We start from the raw sequence: 17,402 nt of genomic DNA, 5'->3' as shown, positions 1-17,402 counted from the left end.
AAATATTTGGCTTATCAAGAAAGTGCATACATCTAGATCATCTCAGATCTTGGTTATTATTATACTCCAGTCATATGAGTAAGACGTAGCATGTGCACACCCAGCAAAGACAGTTAGTATTGCTTCAGAGTACTTACTCATCTTACCCAGTGTGTGATTTACACAAAAAAAAAAAAATAATAAAAACTTGCAGTCTATGTCTGTGCTCAGTGAGAAAAATATCATTACTGCCCTCTGCAGGGATTGACTGAAATTCTAAAGCAGATGAGAAAAAATTGTTAGTGGCTCAATACAGAGCGCCAAGATTTCAGTTCACATGAAGAGCAGAGTTTCCACTAACTTTTCAGGGCCTGTAAAGGAATAAATTTTGAAGTCATTAGAGAGGTTAAACTACCGACTGGTTCACCATCCATGTTGAGCAAACCTTGCTTTCGTCATTGCTTCAAATAGAAAACTGTTGGGGTGAGGGCACAGACAGATGATGGATGGGATGGGATGGCATGGGATGGCATAGGATGGCATGGGTGGCCTGAACGCAAGCTGTATTCAAGGCACTTTGAAACAGAGCGCACAGTAAGTTGTCCCTTGTTCTCCTACTCACCCAATGGATAGAGTGAAGAGAGCGTTTGGGCAGCCTGCCACTAATACCTCTGTTTACCTATACCTTAGTCTTCCAGGCTTAATATCAAATTTCCTCACTAGAGGCTTTCTGACCATATATATTCCTTCTCAGGGCCCTAAGTCCTTCATTGTCCAAGAAGTCTGGTTTAAACTTTCTTATTATTTAGTCTCTGCCAACAGTAGAGAAAGTAAGCATGCTATTGACATACCCCCCTGTGCTAAAACATAAGATTATGATTTAGTAGAAGTAGCACCAAAAATACCAAGCCCCAAGACCATCCAGATGCAAGTAGAGACAAATGCTGTACTTTCATGCACAATTATCTAAAGATTTGTGCTAAAAGTCAGGGACAGTGTTGCAGGCCCAGAAGTACATTTTGCATAGGTCCTTCTCTAATAGACTCTACCACTGCTGTCCTTGCAAACAGACAGCTCTGTCTTTCATGACAGCAGTATGATTTTTAGGCTGAAAATAGGGGCAAGGAGTCATTTGCAGAAGAGGCCATGACAGAGTCTTGGGATCAGACTGGAACCAAACCCACAATAAATCTGCATGGCTGAAAGAACTCAGAGGCACCTCAAGAGCCCTTCAAAATGTGCACAATAAGCAACCTGAAGAAAGAGAACGTCTGGACCCTCGCTATGGTAAGTGCCACCTGTACCTTATTATGTCTGGGGAGACTTAGGAAGGAGAAAATTATGGGCTATGACAAATACAGTCTATATTGATGAGACCCGTCTTGCTTTAACTAACAGAAGTTGTATCCTTAAGCCACCTTTTTTCTTCCTCATCTTCTTATCCCAGAGCACAGGATAGAACCTGAAGACAAAGATTTAAATGGATAACTGTCTATCCTTCCCAACTGTGTCTATAACCATTTTTCACAAGATTCCATGAAAAAAATGCAGGGTTAGCAATGACATTAAAAATTTTAGAAATTTGCTTATTTTAGAAATTTGCTAATTTTAGAAATTTGTTCGTACTGATATCAAAATACTGTTTTTAAGCTAATTTGAATAAAAGCTTTGCCCAGTGCCAGAGAACAAGGAAACACCATTTTAGTGGGTGCGGGAAGACATCAGATCTGACATACTTCCCATGGGCAATGTAGCATTTCTTGATGAAAACTCTTTTTCCTCTCCCTTCCTCTCCCTTCCATACAGTGCAATGATGACTTTCAGTGATAAGCACATCTGACAGCCCAGACACACCAAGAGATACTTAGCAGTTGTAAAGTTTATATACTACTCCCTGGGCACTTGGAAATCAGGCAAAGAACACTCAAATCTGTTCTGCCAGCTAGATTTACCTCCTGAAACTCTAGTCTGACAGCTTTGTTTAAAAATATAGATCCTGGCTCTGCCACCTGGTGTGGTGGCAACCATTCTTCCTTTCCATTCCCACTCAGATATTCATTTCAAGAAAAAGATATGTTTTTTATAGGGCAACAAGCAAGTTCATAAAACTCAAAAATGGTAGAAATATTGATTTCCAACTCACTCCAACACAGAAAATATAGGAGAATCCTATTAGTTTTCCAAATATAATACACTTTTTGATTTTCTTAGCAGGAACTTCTAAGTCCATTGAACCACCACCACTGTCCAGGATTCATAAACACATGGAGAACACTAGATCACCAGAAGAAAAAGATGAAAAGTTTTGTAAGAGAATCTGCAAGATCTGCCTCTTTGGTTACTCAGAGGTTGGTAGGGGATTAGACTGTACTGCATGCAAATTGTGGACAAACTCCTCAGCCAAGACCAACAGAATAATTTTGTGGAGGTGATTCAGTTGCTACTGAATCAGCTGAAAATCATGATGGCCAGCAGAGCCATCTTTAGCTCTGCTGTCACATCTGCAGTCATCTCCACTGACTTCTGTGTCGCTGCCAGCACCAGCAGTTTCATTTCGAAGGTACCGTGTCTTACATCTAAGAGATACTAAGGAAATCTGGGGTTGACTCCCCTGTCACAGGACAAACCAGGAAGAGTATGTTCTGTTTAATCCACATATGCATAACCTGTCCAGCCATATGTAGTATAAACAATGGTGCCCAACAGGGAAAAGCAAAAGAAAGTCAATGATTTTCTATTAAGGCTTAAAATTTGAGTCTGATATAATTTCCTTGTTCCACACTACCTGGCAGAAACAGTTCTGGTTTTTGTGAGCAGGTAGTTGGTATATTAGCAACGGCTTTCAGGGCTCTGGTTGGTTCACTTGTTCTGTCTTTTTTCAGTCTGTTTTTTTTTTTAAACATGGTTCAGCTGCAAAATGAGTTGCTGAGCGATTGCTTACTAAAGAAAGGAAAGTCTGTGACTCCCATCATAGGCTGGAAATAGACTTGCAAATATCAGAAAACCTGTAACATACTGACGAGATGAATAAATAATTCAGTGATAAAAGATAGATTAAAATAATGCAAAATGTTACTGTTACATATGCCATCCCACAGCAACACAGGCCTTCTCTTTACGTATTGTCATCTATGCTGTGACTGCAAGATGACATAGGTAAAGGGCGTTTCTCTTGCCTGCCTGGACTCAGCCTCACTAATGACAGTAGTCCAATTTTAGTTTCCTGAAGCAATTCTTGGCAAGATATTTACTCTTAATCTTACAAATATTTTATGTAATGCCATAAGCAACAGTCCTCTGGACACACATTCCATGCTGATATGCAGATCACTTTAGGACAATGACTTCTTTCTAGTTTGTCAAACACACTGCAGACCCATCCTTCATCTGCTAAGCAAACAAGCAAACTTCTGTTTCTAATGCAGAAATACATATCATGTGATCTCTTCCTCTTTAAGTAGTTAATGGTAGTACAGAACCTAAATGGCATTAATATGTCTGAAATAAAGTTTTTAAATGATCTGAAGACTTACACACATTGTGCTAAGTAACTGCCAAAATGAAATTATCTTGCAGGACTGAAGAAGGGAGAAAGGAAAGATGCAGTATCAGAGAATTTCAAGTTGACTGGCACGGCTTTCATCTAACTGGATTATCTTTAATTCAAAAGATACGATTACCTGTGGTTTATACCTATAGCTATGCTGTCATATGCAAAGTCACATTGGGCTCCTGTTTCTCCATGCTAGGAACAAAAATATAATGAGAAAAACAAGTTTCAGGGCATATATGCTGCCTATGTTCACTTTCCTCTATGGCAAATAGTTGCCATGACCATATCAATGTAGTAGTATTTCAGTAACTGTATGTTCATAGCAGCACCCATCAATTCAACCTGTAATATGCTCTCAAATTCTGATTCACATTCTTGTAATGGCTCAGCCCATTGAAAATTTCAAGAGCATATTCAACCATTGAGAATGAATGTACAGCAAGTTTCTGCCTTTGAAATAAACTTTTTTTTCCCCTGGTTATTCTTGTTTATTCTTAAATTCATGCTGTCCACTGTACAGCTTGTGTTTACGGCTCCTTTTTCTGCAGTGTGGGTTCCTAGTACAGGGCATTTAGGAATCATTTATTTCTAATCTTGATACACAGGAATATAACATGGACAACAGTTCAGCACATGTCACTTATGTGGCTGTGGTGGGTTGACCCTGGCTGGACACCAAGTGTCCACCAAAGCCACCTTATCACTGCCCTCCTCAGCTGAACAGGGGAGTGAAAATATAATGAAAGGCTCGTGGCTTGAGATAAGGACAGGGAGAGATCACTCAACAATTATTGTCATGGACAAAAGAGACTTAACTTGGGGAAATTAATTTATTACCAAACAAATCAGAGTAGGATAATGAGAAATAAAACCAAAACTTAAAAACACTTTCCCCCAACCCTCCCTTCTTCCCAGGCTTCTCTTTACTCCTGATTTTTCTCTGCCTCTTCCCCTCTCCCAGCAGTGCAGGAATGGGGGCTGTGGTCAGTCCATCACATGTTGTCTCTGCCACTCCTTCCTGCTCACACTCTTCCCACTAACTTTTCTAACCCAAGTCTTTCCAATGGGGTTCCTGCTCCAGTGTGGGTCTCCCACAGAGTCACAGGTCCTGCCAAGAGCCTGCTCCAGAGGAGGCTTCCCACAGGGTCACAGCTTCCTTTGAGCATCCCCCTGCTCTGGTGTGGGGTCCTCCACAGGCTGCAGGTGGAGATCTGCTCCACCATGGGACCTCTATGGGCTGCAGGGGACAGCCTGCCTCACCATGTTCTGCACCATGGGCTACAGGGGAATCTCTTCTCTGGCACCTGGAGCACCTCCTGCCCATCCCTCTGCACTGACCTTGGTGTCTGCAGAGCTGTTTCACATATTCTCATTCTTCTCTTCTGGCTGCAATTGCTATCGCCAGGGGGGCTTTCCCCCTTCTTAAACATGTTTTCCCAGAGACACTACCAGCATCACTGATGGGCTCAGCCTTCACCAGAGCAGGTTCGTCTTGGAGCTGACTGGCATTGGCTCTATTGGACATGGGGGGAGCTTCTTGCAGCTTCCCACAGAAGCTACCCCTGTACCCCTTCTGCTACCAAAATCTTGTCACACAAACCCAGTACACTGGATTATGGTATAATCATTTCAGTGCAGAGACATGCTGCAAAATGATTTAGGAATAAAGCAAAGAATGTTTTATCCAGTTGAATCTCCAGGCATTATTTACATCAGCAGCCTCTATTTGCCTGAGCTACAGTTCATTTAGGTACCCTTGTGTGACCTCCAGATACCAAGACCTTGCATGTACATCTGTTTCCAAAGATGAGTTCTTCACAGTGCTGTTAGAAAAGTAACGCTTTCAGAATAATATGCTTATGAAGACAACAGTACATAGTTTTTTTGGTTCTTTGATGGACCCTACCTAGGGGACAATTCTCTCCAAGCTCCTTTTGGATTCAGCAAAAAGTCATGGCCCTGTGTTTCAGTAACAGGAAATTAGTATTAATATTAGAAGGGAGTGAAGTATGGTAACACAAGGCTAGGGTGCTTGGTAGTCTCTGTCACTATAGCTTTTAAAACCACATTAGACATATTTCAGTAAAGATTCATATAAAATTATTTTGTGTGCTTGCACATAGATGTAAGGATCTAGGTGACATCTTAAGTCCCTTCTAGCTCTATTTTCTGTTACCTTTTCCCTTTTCTTGTTCATGCATGACTAGGTTTACTTCAGGATAACAACACAGCATAATCTAATTGGACTAATGAAGCTGTTTTGTTACAAATAAAAAGACAGTAATCCCATTGTCAAACTCCATTTTGATTCATGGGATCTTTATGACTGATAGAAATCCTTTTATGAACAATTAAAGTAAATCTTATATTTCAAGGACTGAAAAAGTAAATGTATTCTTATTGGAATAGGATACTGATTTTCACACATTTTTATTCTGTGTTAAGTTATAGTAAATAGTTCTAGTCCATTCCTTCAGGATGATCTCATAATAAAGATATCAGATCTTTATTTTTCATGTATAGCATTTTCATCTGCATACACAAATAAACACAAACAAGACCATAATACATCTCATAGTACAATACAGTGCAGCACTGGATGAACTTTCTGGTTTGGAGTGTCTCTTTGTGCTGAAAAGGGGGAAATTTCATTGGGAAAAAAAAAAAGCCAAATCACATAGATGCAAAATTATCAAGAGACTGAGGAGTTTCAAGTATTGATGTAGCCTTGTTACGACAGCTCCAAAGTACATACAACAATAGTGCAAATTACAATACAAAATCTGTTTTGTAAGTCTTCTCACTGACATATGTAGTCATGAGAAGAGTAAATAAGTTTTCCAAGATTATGCCATAATGAACTGTTATAAAACCTGATACTGTGGATGTAGGGGACAGAAAGCAGCAGCATTCTGATTGCTCATAGCTTTTACTGATGTGATAGTTGTTTAGGAGCCCCCGGTTTAGAGCCAGTCTTTGTCCTTGTAAGTAATGTAACATCGTTAATTTGTTAGCATCACTGTAAAGTCTAGAAATCCAAGTAGGTGATCAGCACTTTACTACGCTGCCGTTGTACAACTGAAAACCTTATCCGTTGTTCAAAGGTCTTAGAGGCAAAATAACTGAAATGCTTCTACCTATATGACAGAAATTACTGTTATATTCCATCATGTGCAGAACCTTTTTTGATACTTTTTTTAAGAGTAATTTCATTTGAAGACTTCTGAAAAATATAATTAGAACAGTTAATTGAGAAAACCACTGCTGGTAGCAAATGACTGTTGTACAGCAGGTGTGTTCTGGTCCCTGTTTCTGGATTCAGGTCTTCAAATGACAGCTATTAGTTTCCTTACCTGCTGATAGACATTTGGGAAGAGGGAAGAAGCCTGGCAGACTTCTGGTAAGTCTGCTACTGTCTCTAGTGTATTTGTACTTACCACTTGTAGTGTAGTTTAGTATTCCCTGAGGTGCCCAGGTATCTACCCTCACTCCAGTTGAATCCCCAGCTATAATGCTGGGGGGGATGTTCCAAGGAAAAGATATCAGAAGTGCTCAGTAATAGTAAGTTCTTTGTCTATTGAATTGAATACCAAGGAACAAGGTATTCAACATTTCTGAACAGTCTTAAAGACAAAGACATATTCTCTTGCTTAATGTCTTGCTGAGGAGCTTTAGTACACAGCATTTCTCAGATTCACATGTTCAGGTGCATTCAGAAGGAAAACACTGAGAGAGGTCAGTGATCTTGAATGTGGAATAAGTGGAATAAATTATTAAAGCAGTGATCAGATACCTTTATTTAATCAGTCAGTCCCACTGGTTTTGATTAGTTGCGTTGTAGTTCCTTCAGACTAGTTATGGAGATAATTGTCCATAGTTCAATGAAGTTCTATTATGTCCATAGTTCTATTTCGTCCTTAGTTTCAAATCATGGCTAGACAGGACTGTGTATTTATTTAGTAGATTTTCACATGGTTAAATCTTTTGGTGATACGATCAGAGATTTACTCATTTCTCTCACTATCAAAATATTACTATATAGTAAAATATATAGACATATAAATACAATCCAAGCTGCAACAGGTATAGTGGTTGCACTGGTTCCTAGTAAAAGGGATACTCATTTTTATTTTCCTTATGATGCATTCTCTCACTTTTTAACCAGTATGCATTGTATTTATACTTTGTCATATTTCATTTTGGCTTTGTGCTTATATCTACCTGTTCATAAATAAAGATTTCCTTGTATTTTATTTCCAACCTGTTGAAATCAATCAAGCCAGGAAGCCTAGAATATGACATTTTATGTATCTTCACAGCAATCCACTTATCACATTCGTCATCAGAAACTGTTTTCAAATGCCACTTCTCATTTATTTGATTCAATGAGCAAAATGGAATCAAATTTCATTACTTTGAAGTAGAAAAAAGTTTTCCTGTAAAACTAGGTAGGATTCCTAAAATTCTGCATCATTCTCTTTGCAAATACTGTGTCTGCAGAAACTTCATATTATCTTCTGAAATACTGAGTCATAGTTCCGTGTCTATGAGAAAAGTACAGTGGCATGGAGAATATTTGAACAGAAATGTCCGTGTGTCTGTGGTTTTTGCAAATAAATGGCAGATTGGTTTCTATTTAAGATTTTGCAAAAAGTTTAGAACCCAAAGCCATGTTGCAACTGTGATGTCTTGCCACTCCTTTGCTTGTATAACTCTATAGGCTTAACTTTTTTTAATTTTAATTCAGATTTTTAGTAGTATTAAATCAAACATAGAAAAATGCTTGAGGAAGATGAGATCTAGTTTAACTTCAGGCATGTCATAAGCTACTAAGTAAATCCAGGGAGTATTTTAATGGAGACATTCTTCTCTGTTAAAAATACTGTATATACTCAAACTTGAGCTTTCAGAAAAAGGGAGATGTTATTCACTAAACTGTTAACCATAATATTCTATTAGTTCTAAAGATTTGTTTGGTAAGGAACTATATTTACAAATTAAGTCTGAATCCTACAAGAAGTTCCTTTATTCAGAAGACTTCTAATCTTTCCTATGGATATAATGCTCTGTTAAGTAGAGATGTTTCAGTGTAACTTTCAGATTCCTTGGAGCATTATTTCTTCATTCACACATTTCCATTATGAAATATTATGAAATATTATTTTATAAAAATTGCACATATTGCAATTCATGTGAATGAAAATCTAGGTCACCTGTCTTCCAAGAATTGTAATGCTTTGTGTAAATAGCTTTTGTTTCATGCCCAGCTATGTGTTAAATCCTGCTAGCTCCTTCCCTTGTGTAGGATGGAGAAGCATAACAAATGCAGTCTCACATAAATGCAGTAGCATTAGACAGGATCATGTTAGCATAGTATTTGATTGTATCAACTGTTGATGTTGAAAGTTGTAAACTTCAAGGATTACTCAACAGAAATGATATACAGAAAGAGAAAAATAAGGGCAGATAGGAGACCACGACCTTAAATGACACATTTAAAGAAGTGTAAAAGAATGAGATTTGCCTACTAATGCTAAATCCCACCTCTGGGGATCCTTATGAATTATCCTGCATGTTAGTTCAGCTGAAGAATCTGTTACCTGAAGCTAAACCAGACTGGAATATACCTATAAGGAGTGCTAAAGTTTCGTTTATCTGTATTTGTCTGACGTAACAATGCTTACTGCAAGCAGCAGCAAAGGCCATGAATTCCTCTTCAAAGAGCACCAATCCTAAAATATAATATTGATTCACTCTCATGTTGTTGAGTGTTGTTGACTGCCACTCTCATGTTGTTGGAGCAAGTCCAAAGGAGGGCCCCGAGGATGATCAGGGGACTGGTGCATCTCCCCTATGAAGACAGGCTGAGGAGTTGGGGCTGTTCAGCCTGGAGAAGAGAAGGCTGCATGGAGACCTCATAGCAGCCTTCCAGTATCTGAAGGGGGGCTATAGGGATGCTGGGGAGGGACTCTTTATCAGGGACTGTAGTGCTAGGACAAGGAGTAACGGGTTAAAACTTAGGGGAAGTTTAGATTGGATATAAGGAAGAAGTTCTTTACTGTAAGGGTGGTGAGGCACTGGAATGGGTTGCCCAAGGAAGCTGAATGCACCATCCCTGGCAGTGTTCAAAGCCGGGTTGAACAGAGCCTTGGGCAACATGGTCTAGAGTGAGGCATCCTTGCCCATTGCAGGGGGGTTGGAACTAGATGATCTTCAGGTCCTTTACAACCTTAACTATTCTATGAACACAGAGAGGGAAGACCCTCAGAAGTTAGTTTTGCTTCTTCAAAGGCTAGGTTGGAAGTTTTTCAACTGTTTATGATGCTGAGCCATGGAACTTCACTGGCAAGAGCTGAATCTCTAGTTTGGACCGGACCAATTGAGTGTTTCACAAAAAAAAGACTGACTGGCTTCTTGTAATAGCTGAGCTACAACTCCAAGGTTGACCAAAAGCCTCTTTTCTAAATTGACTAGCTCTTTCCCAAACTTTTCCTAATTAAAAAAATCCTGTAATATTCTGGAATATACTCTCACAGTTAAAAAGTACAACCAGAAAGAAAGAAAAATAAGGCACAATAATGTCCTTACAGAAAAAAAAAAAAGAGAAAAAATCTCTTAAATGTAGCTCAACAGGTCTAAATAAAGGGCTTTCAGTTTCTTAGGACCTTTCTTTTCTTAGGTTCTTTTCATAGACTACAGAACACTTCAGCTATATGGATTCACATGTTAGTAGCATTTAAAGCAGATGAACCCTTTCTTGTACCTTTTAGCTTTGGCTTTAGTGGGCCCATTTTATGTTTGTAACCACATTTTGTGCTTCACAGTTAAAGACTAAAAGTTAGATGCTTCTCTCAGCAAGTAAAAGCAAAGACAAAAAGAGAGAAAGGAAGAACAAAACAAACCCCAAAAATAATAAAAAAACAAAAATTTGATGGGACAAGAAGTACTCAGATTCTTCAGTTCTTGCAAGATTCTGGTGCCTTATATCACAGAAGCTGTAAGAGCAGCCAGGGAACCAGATGGAAATGTTGCTAACCCAGGGTTTCTTGCCAGCAGCTTCCTGCAGGTGCAGAAAGAGATTGATCAAAGGCTAATGCAGTCTGTTCATGTTGAGATTTCCTGTGCCTAAAGCCATTGGTGAACATCACCTTTCCTAGAGGTGACTTGTTGACTAAAGAGTCACAGTTTTGTGGCTTCAATCTTAAATCTTTTGTTTGTAGCTCTCTGCTTAAACTGCCTTAAAGCACCATTCTCTACAGCCTTTTGGATAGCAAGTTGTGTGGTTTCCCATGGTGTTGACACAGTCAAACTGGAATTCCTTTTTGCTTAGCTAATGTCAGTTTGGAAAAGTCCCAGTTAATGAGAGGTTAAAAGCCTATGTCAGCTTTTAAGGTTGCTGTTTAGATGCGGAGTCTCTGTATTTGAGTCTTTTCTCATATAATAGGTATCCAACCAGATAATTCAGGTTGGAAGGCACCTCAGGAGGCCCTAATCTCTCAAGTAAGGAACATCTTTCCTGTTCTTTTTTTTTTAACTGGCTTTATCTGCATGAAGACATCACAAGTTTATGGACATTTTGATCCCAAATCATTAAAACTAACAGGTTCAAAAGTACTAACCAAAACTTAAACATAATTAGGTTATGATTATGAAGATTAACAGTATATTTATTATTAATTTTCATACCCACAGAATAAGAATGAGGACAAAATCATTGATCTTTGTTGCAAAGAAAATCATATGCATAGCGAAAAATTACATCAGGTTTCTCAGACTGCAAGCCATTTGATATATAAAAATAATTAATTCTGAGATTCACAGTCACATGTAGATCAATTCTTCCATGACAGGTACATTTAGAAGGTTACTAAATAAGTCATGGCACATCAAGACCTTTATGTTTCAGAAATCTGGTGTTATGGTGCAGTGCTTTGAAAACTTAGAAGTAAAAGCTGAGAAGTTGTTAATGAGTTAATCTTACCTGCTTTATAAAATGTATTGCATCCTGCTTTCAGGTGGGTGCATGTACTCCAGTAAATTACACTTCTTGTTGCTTGAATGTAATGAATGCTAATGACAGATAATGGTGTCTTGTTTCCAATTAGCATTATCAAGAGAGACTGAGGTTTCTAGAGCTCATGATCACTGTATTTTCCAGGAACAGCCTGAGAACTTTAAAATTACATAAACAGGTTTTATTTATGCTGAATTTATTTGCTGATTGTTTCCTTTCACAGTTGGCCATAATGTGAACCAGCTACATCTCTCTGTAATTCAGTAATTTAAAAAAAGACCTTATGTACGTGAAGCCATATTCTATAACCTGTTTTTATTAAGCATCATTCATTGTTCACTTTGCTAAAAAATACAGTAAAATGGTTACAAATAAATGAATGTGATAAATTACAGTGAATATTCCGAAAGGTTTAAAAAAACACGCATTAATGGATAAGCAGTCTGACTCACAAAATGTGAGTTTAAATCAGGTATTTCATACTAAGAAACACATTTTCTTCACTTAGGTGTTGTCCCGAACAGTTTCTAGTATGAGTTGGCAAGAGACTAAATACCATTTTGGCTGAAATCTATGAAAATGCATATTGTTCAGGGAAATGAAGTTGCAGCTCTTGGATCACTATCATGTTTTATGCAATGAATTATGTGTTTTCAGAAATATGTTAAGTATTGTGCTCACAGGCATCAAATATGCAGTGTATAACAAACCACTTTCTTTCTACACTTGCGATACAGCTTGTTTCTTATTATAATGGTTTGTGTATTTGGAACCTCGTATTCCGTCGATAATGTATTTCAGTTTGGAATGTTCACTGTGCAAGATTTTTATCTTACATCCTTATTGTTTGTATAACTGTGTGTTTTTCTCTAATAAAAAATGTGCAACAACAATAATATAACAATGAATCTTCACCTGCTCTTGCAAGTCTTGAGTTTTGCTGGGTGTTATATTGCTGGTAATAGCTCATGGCCCTCCTCTGTTATGACTGAAAACAGGACAGCTGTTGATAACTTGCTGGCCTTTGGATTGGGTCCCAAATGCACTCCTTTTAAAGCTGACTTTTGGATGCAGCCACTTTGTTTCGTAAAATATATCAGGAAGAAATATTAGCATCTTATCTGCTGACAGATGAGAGTTCTGGGATTCCTTCTCCTGTAACTCCACTCACTAGTCCAACACCCTCCTCTACCCAGCAGAGAAGGCAGTATGCCAAAAGGCTGCTGCATGAATTGTATTACAGAAGATTTTTCATAGGGCTGTCTGCCAGACATGGCTGGTATCTCATCTGTCTGTTCTGAACATTTCAAGTAGTTTCCTAGTTGTAAACCACAAGCTTTGTATGTATGTATGTATGACTAGATGCATGATTTAACCCTGGTGCTTCCAGCACTCTAGTTCACCTTACATAATCCTGTAATTTTTATTTAACTGGCTACTAGAGTCATTGCAAAATTGCACAGAAAGCTTAATATGATCAACAAATAAAAGATGCATTCTTCCTGTTTGTTTCTTGCACTACCTCAATAGGAGGATGAATGTATTTAATATATACATATATACATGCACAGTAATTAATTTTCAAGCAAATGGATGGCTCCCATTATCCTGGAAGGCAATTCTCTGCAGTGATTATTTTCTACAGAGCTCAGCTGGCGTTAGGAAAAATCTTTTGAAGTTTTAACTTCATTTTCATTCATGTCACTTCTATGACCACTTTCTGCAACTGCTTCAGCAAATGAATTTCATCTGCCTGAAATACTGACATGAGTGTACTATCCGCTCATATAAATTGCTTGTGGCTAAATTACTAAATTAATGCATAGTGATTACAGTTGCATTTTCAGTTAAAAAAAAAAAAGCACAAATACTTGTATCTGAAAACTGACTGTGGGAGCTGTGCCTAACCAGTCAGGGGATAACATGTCCCAAATCAAAAAAGCTTGAATGTCAGTTGCCAGATATGTGTTATCAGTGCTTTCAAGTGAGATAAGCATATGAATTATTCTCAGAAATTATTCCAAGAATAGTTATGGATAGCTTCTAAGTTCGAGAAATTAAAAATCTGAATACAGGCAGTTTGTGAACAAAGAAGGCAAAATTAGTTTAAGAAAATAATTGTTTCAGATTGGTTGTTTATTGCATTTGTGAAATGTTTTTACTGGCAATCCACTGTCAACTAAGCTTCTCTTTCAAGTGTAAACTCATATTTTTTAAAATTATAATCCAATATGGGAAATTGCCTGAGCAATACTGCTATAAATAATTCAATATTGAGCTGATTGCCTGCTTCTGTTCTTTTTGCAAGAGTCTTCCCTCACACAGTGTCCAAGCAAAAAGAAGCAAAAGTGACAACAAAAAATTGACAACAGGGAAAGTGTTATCTTTTCTGTTTGGTCCACTGCAGACAGAAGAAATAGAGTTCACGAAGGTTTTGAGTTTTTCTGAGCAGAGACTGATTCTTGTTATGTCTACCTGGTGTCTGGCAACAGTAGTAGTCAGATCTTGAATTTGGTACCAGGTACCAAAACCACAGCACAAACTGTAACTAATAATAACAGTCAAGCAAAAATGTGAGTAATTACATTTCTGTTTCATTAGTTCTTAGAGGTCAAATTTTCTGGATGTCCACTCCAGGTAGTAGCTGGGACTGCTGATTATCAGGATGCACCTATGACCTGAAATCTTTTGATAACATGTTAATACGACCATACATAATTTTTGTTAATCAATTTGGAGAAATCTCCAGGAACTCACCAACAAAGTTTAAGTTGACGAGCAGGTACTCTTTATTGTGGCGCCAGGAACAAAAAGCAGTGAAAAAGTGGGTTGGAGATAATTAAGTCTGATTTTCCACTCCTTGACCCTCACTACTTTCAATATCCATTTTATTGATTATGCATTATATTGATTACTATATAAAACATTCAATGGGTGTCCAGTGACTGCATAAGGAAGAAGGCTGTGGAGAATCAGGTTTCTCTCTACAAGCAGTGGAAATACAGCTTCTTCAGAAGAAAAGCTGAAAACCTGTTGGTGTTTCCAGTAAAGATAAGGTTCCACATAATACAATAGACTCAGCTTTGGGGAAAACAAACTGTGCTGAGTTTGATCCTGCATAAGTGTTTGGAATTGCGGGTGAGATTAGCACCTCTTTGTCAGTTTAGCAATAGTGAATATTAAAGTGGGTGGTCTTTTTTTCAGACCTCATTTTTTCAAATAGAATTTCTGTCAGTGTTTGTGACATCTTCTAGGTTTAATCATTTAGGTCCAAATATATTTTATGCTCAGCAGATAAGATATGTGATGTGCTCTACAATAGCTGTTATTGTCACTGATACATTTTCCTTCATGTTTTTCAAATTCTAACTAACCTGAAACTAGCTGGTCTATGCTATCATGTAAAAGTGTTAAAACATTTCATTTCTGTGCTCTGTTTTTGTTTTGAGTTGGTTACCTATCATAATAATGACATATCTATCTGAATCTGTTATAGTGTGCCTGAATATTATGACTACGGTCACGGAACAAGTGAAGAGGCTTACGACAGCTACGGTAAGGTCTATTCTGTCTTCAGCAAAAGTGTGAAATCAAAAGAAAAAAATCTGTCACTGACAACTCAAAAATTACTTCCCCATACTTGTCCTTCTTTCTTTGCTTTTACAAAGACCAAGCAAAATGGATTTGTGTGTCTTTAGGGTGAATGAGTTTTGACTTGAAGTAGGACCAGAAAAGTGGACAGATCATAGAATTATAGAATAGTTTTGGTTGCAAAGGACCTTAAGATTATCTAATTCCACCCACCCCTGTCACGGGCAGGGTCACCTCACACTAGACCATGTCACTCAAGGCTCTGTCCAACCTGGCCTTGAACACTGCCAGGGATAGAGCGTTCACCACTTCTTTGGACAGCACATTCCAGTGCCTCACCACCCTCACATTAAAGAACTTCTTCCTTATATCTAACCTGAACTTCCTCTGTTTAAGTTTTAACCCACTGCCCCTTGTCCTGTCACTACTGTCCATGATGAATGGCCATGTTGACTGGCACCAGCCACCTTGTTGGCTTTCTTGTGCCTTAGCATGGTTTCCAGGAGATTCTGCCCCATGATCCTACCAGGCACAGAGGTGAGACTGACTGGTCTGTAATTCCCTGGGTTATCCATTTTCCCCCTCTTGAAAATGGGGGTTATATTTCCCTTTTTCCAGTCATAGGAAACTTCACCTGACTGCCATGATTTTTCAAATATGACGGACAGTGGCTTAGCAACTTCATTCGCCAGCTCCTTCAGGACCCACAGATGGATTTCATCAGGTCCCATGGAGTTGTGTATGTTCAGGTTCCTAAGATGATCTCGAACCAGATCCTCTCCTACAGTGAAGGTCTTCATTCTCACACTCCAATCAATTTCAATCAAAATTACAAAGCAGATTAATCACAGTCACAGATCAGTTTAACAGCAACACTGAAGTTTCTGATTAGTACCTGAATATATTTCAGTGCTAATTTTCAGTCTGCTTGATGTGCCAACAATACTATGCATCTGCTACTGTCATATGCATCACTTCAACCAGCAAGTTTGAAATACAGACTTAATCAAAGTGGAAGGAGAAGGTGCTGTACTACCATGGGAACCTCTGATACGCCAAGATAAAGGAATACCTTGTGCTACATGCAGCACTATGACTAGAGGGAGTGCTGTATTCTTTATGTCTCCCTACTTAGTCTGTGTATGAGCTGGAATAGTTCCATGTCGCAGGAACCAAGGGCAAGAGAGGAAAAGAAAACGTTGCTCTGATGTGTACAGTCCATTTTCTAGGTCTGTTGATTGATATTAGTGACAATAGAATCTAGTGCATCTTTTCCTATCAATATTTTTTCAGTGCTTTGTACCATCAGATCACGGCACAGTAAATCTTAGTTTGACATTTTCACTGAAATAAGAGGGCAGAGCTGACTATTGTCAGATTAAGACTGACCCTAGTATATTCAGCAGAGGTGTTATGCTTGATTTGCTACTAATAATAAAGTATCACAAGTTTGCATGGTGACTTCCAGGGCACTGTGAAAATCAGAGCTGCTGAAGTAAAAGTTGTAGTAAAGCGTTATATAAGGATTGCTGCTTGAAAGAAATAATTTTATTCATGCAGCTGTGAAGCAAATGTCACTGTAATGCAAAGTTGCAGTTTCCTTTGTACAGAAATCACAAGACACTGCTGAGACATTGTCAAAATCATTGCATTATATAATTAGAAATAAAAATGTTTTGTATAATCAGTACTCACAATACAGTTGGGTAGTATAATGTTCATTCAAGTACATTTTCAGTGTTAAAGAAGTAGCAACAATAACATCTTTATGAACGTGTGTGATTCAGTTACCCTTTGTTTTGTTTCCTTTTTGTACGTACTTTTTTATACCTGCAGTGAAAGGCCTTTCCTCCCCTCTACAGATCCCCTGTCTACCGCTTCTCTCGAATGCATCACTGTTTTGAGTGGTGCAGAAAAGCACAGTCTGAGCTCAGTAAGAGTTACCCACTGTTTAACTTTTAACTAGACACCCCCACACTGAATCTTGTGTGTTTGGGCAAGACTTTCAATGTCACTCTTCCTCCAGTCCCTCGTTTGTAAAACTAGAAGAATATTACTTGTTTTCCCAGCAGGGGTTTTGAATGGACTAATTAGCTAAGGCTTACAAAGTGTTCAGAGGGTGGAATGATGACTAAATTTATGCTCTGCATGAAGCTTTTTTTTTTTTTTTTTCTCATTAAGCAGCTGTAACAAACTCAAAATGCCTGGGTTTGCTTCACAAGACTTGTCTTAAAATATATGGTTGATAAGTGTGGACTTTCTGTT

At 38.2% G+C, this 17,402-nt stretch overlaps 1 protein-coding gene across 5 annotated transcripts in view; it reads left to right on the top strand.

Moving 5' to 3' along the window:
• KHDRBS2 (KH RNA binding domain containing, signal transduction associated 2) overlaps positions 1–17,402 on the top strand; it is a 356,153-nt gene that overhangs the window by 291,807 nt on the left and 46,944 nt on the right. For all 5 annotated transcript variants that reach the window (XR_008972741.1, XR_008972740.1, XR_008972739.1 and 2 more), the window contains one exon: positions 15,043–15,101. Coding sequence is in view for 2 of the 5 variants with exons in the window: in XM_057414012.1 (XP_057269995.1) it covers positions 15,043–15,101 (59 nt within the window). In the remaining 3 variants the exon portion in view is untranslated. The remainder of the gene's footprint in view (positions 1–15,042; positions 15,102–17,402) is intronic.

This window comes from Pezoporus wallicus, unplaced genomic scaffold (assembly GCF_028554395.1).
Source record: "Pezoporus wallicus isolate ANWC-B61680 ecotype Strahan unplaced genomic scaffold, APGP_CSIRO_Pwel_v1 contig_6428, whole genome shotgun sequence".
NCBI lineage: Eukaryota > Metazoa > Chordata > Aves > Psittaciformes > Psittacidae > Pezoporus > Pezoporus wallicus.
The sequence above is the reverse complement of the archived record's forward strand: the minus strand, read 5'-3'. Positions and strand labels throughout refer to the sequence as shown.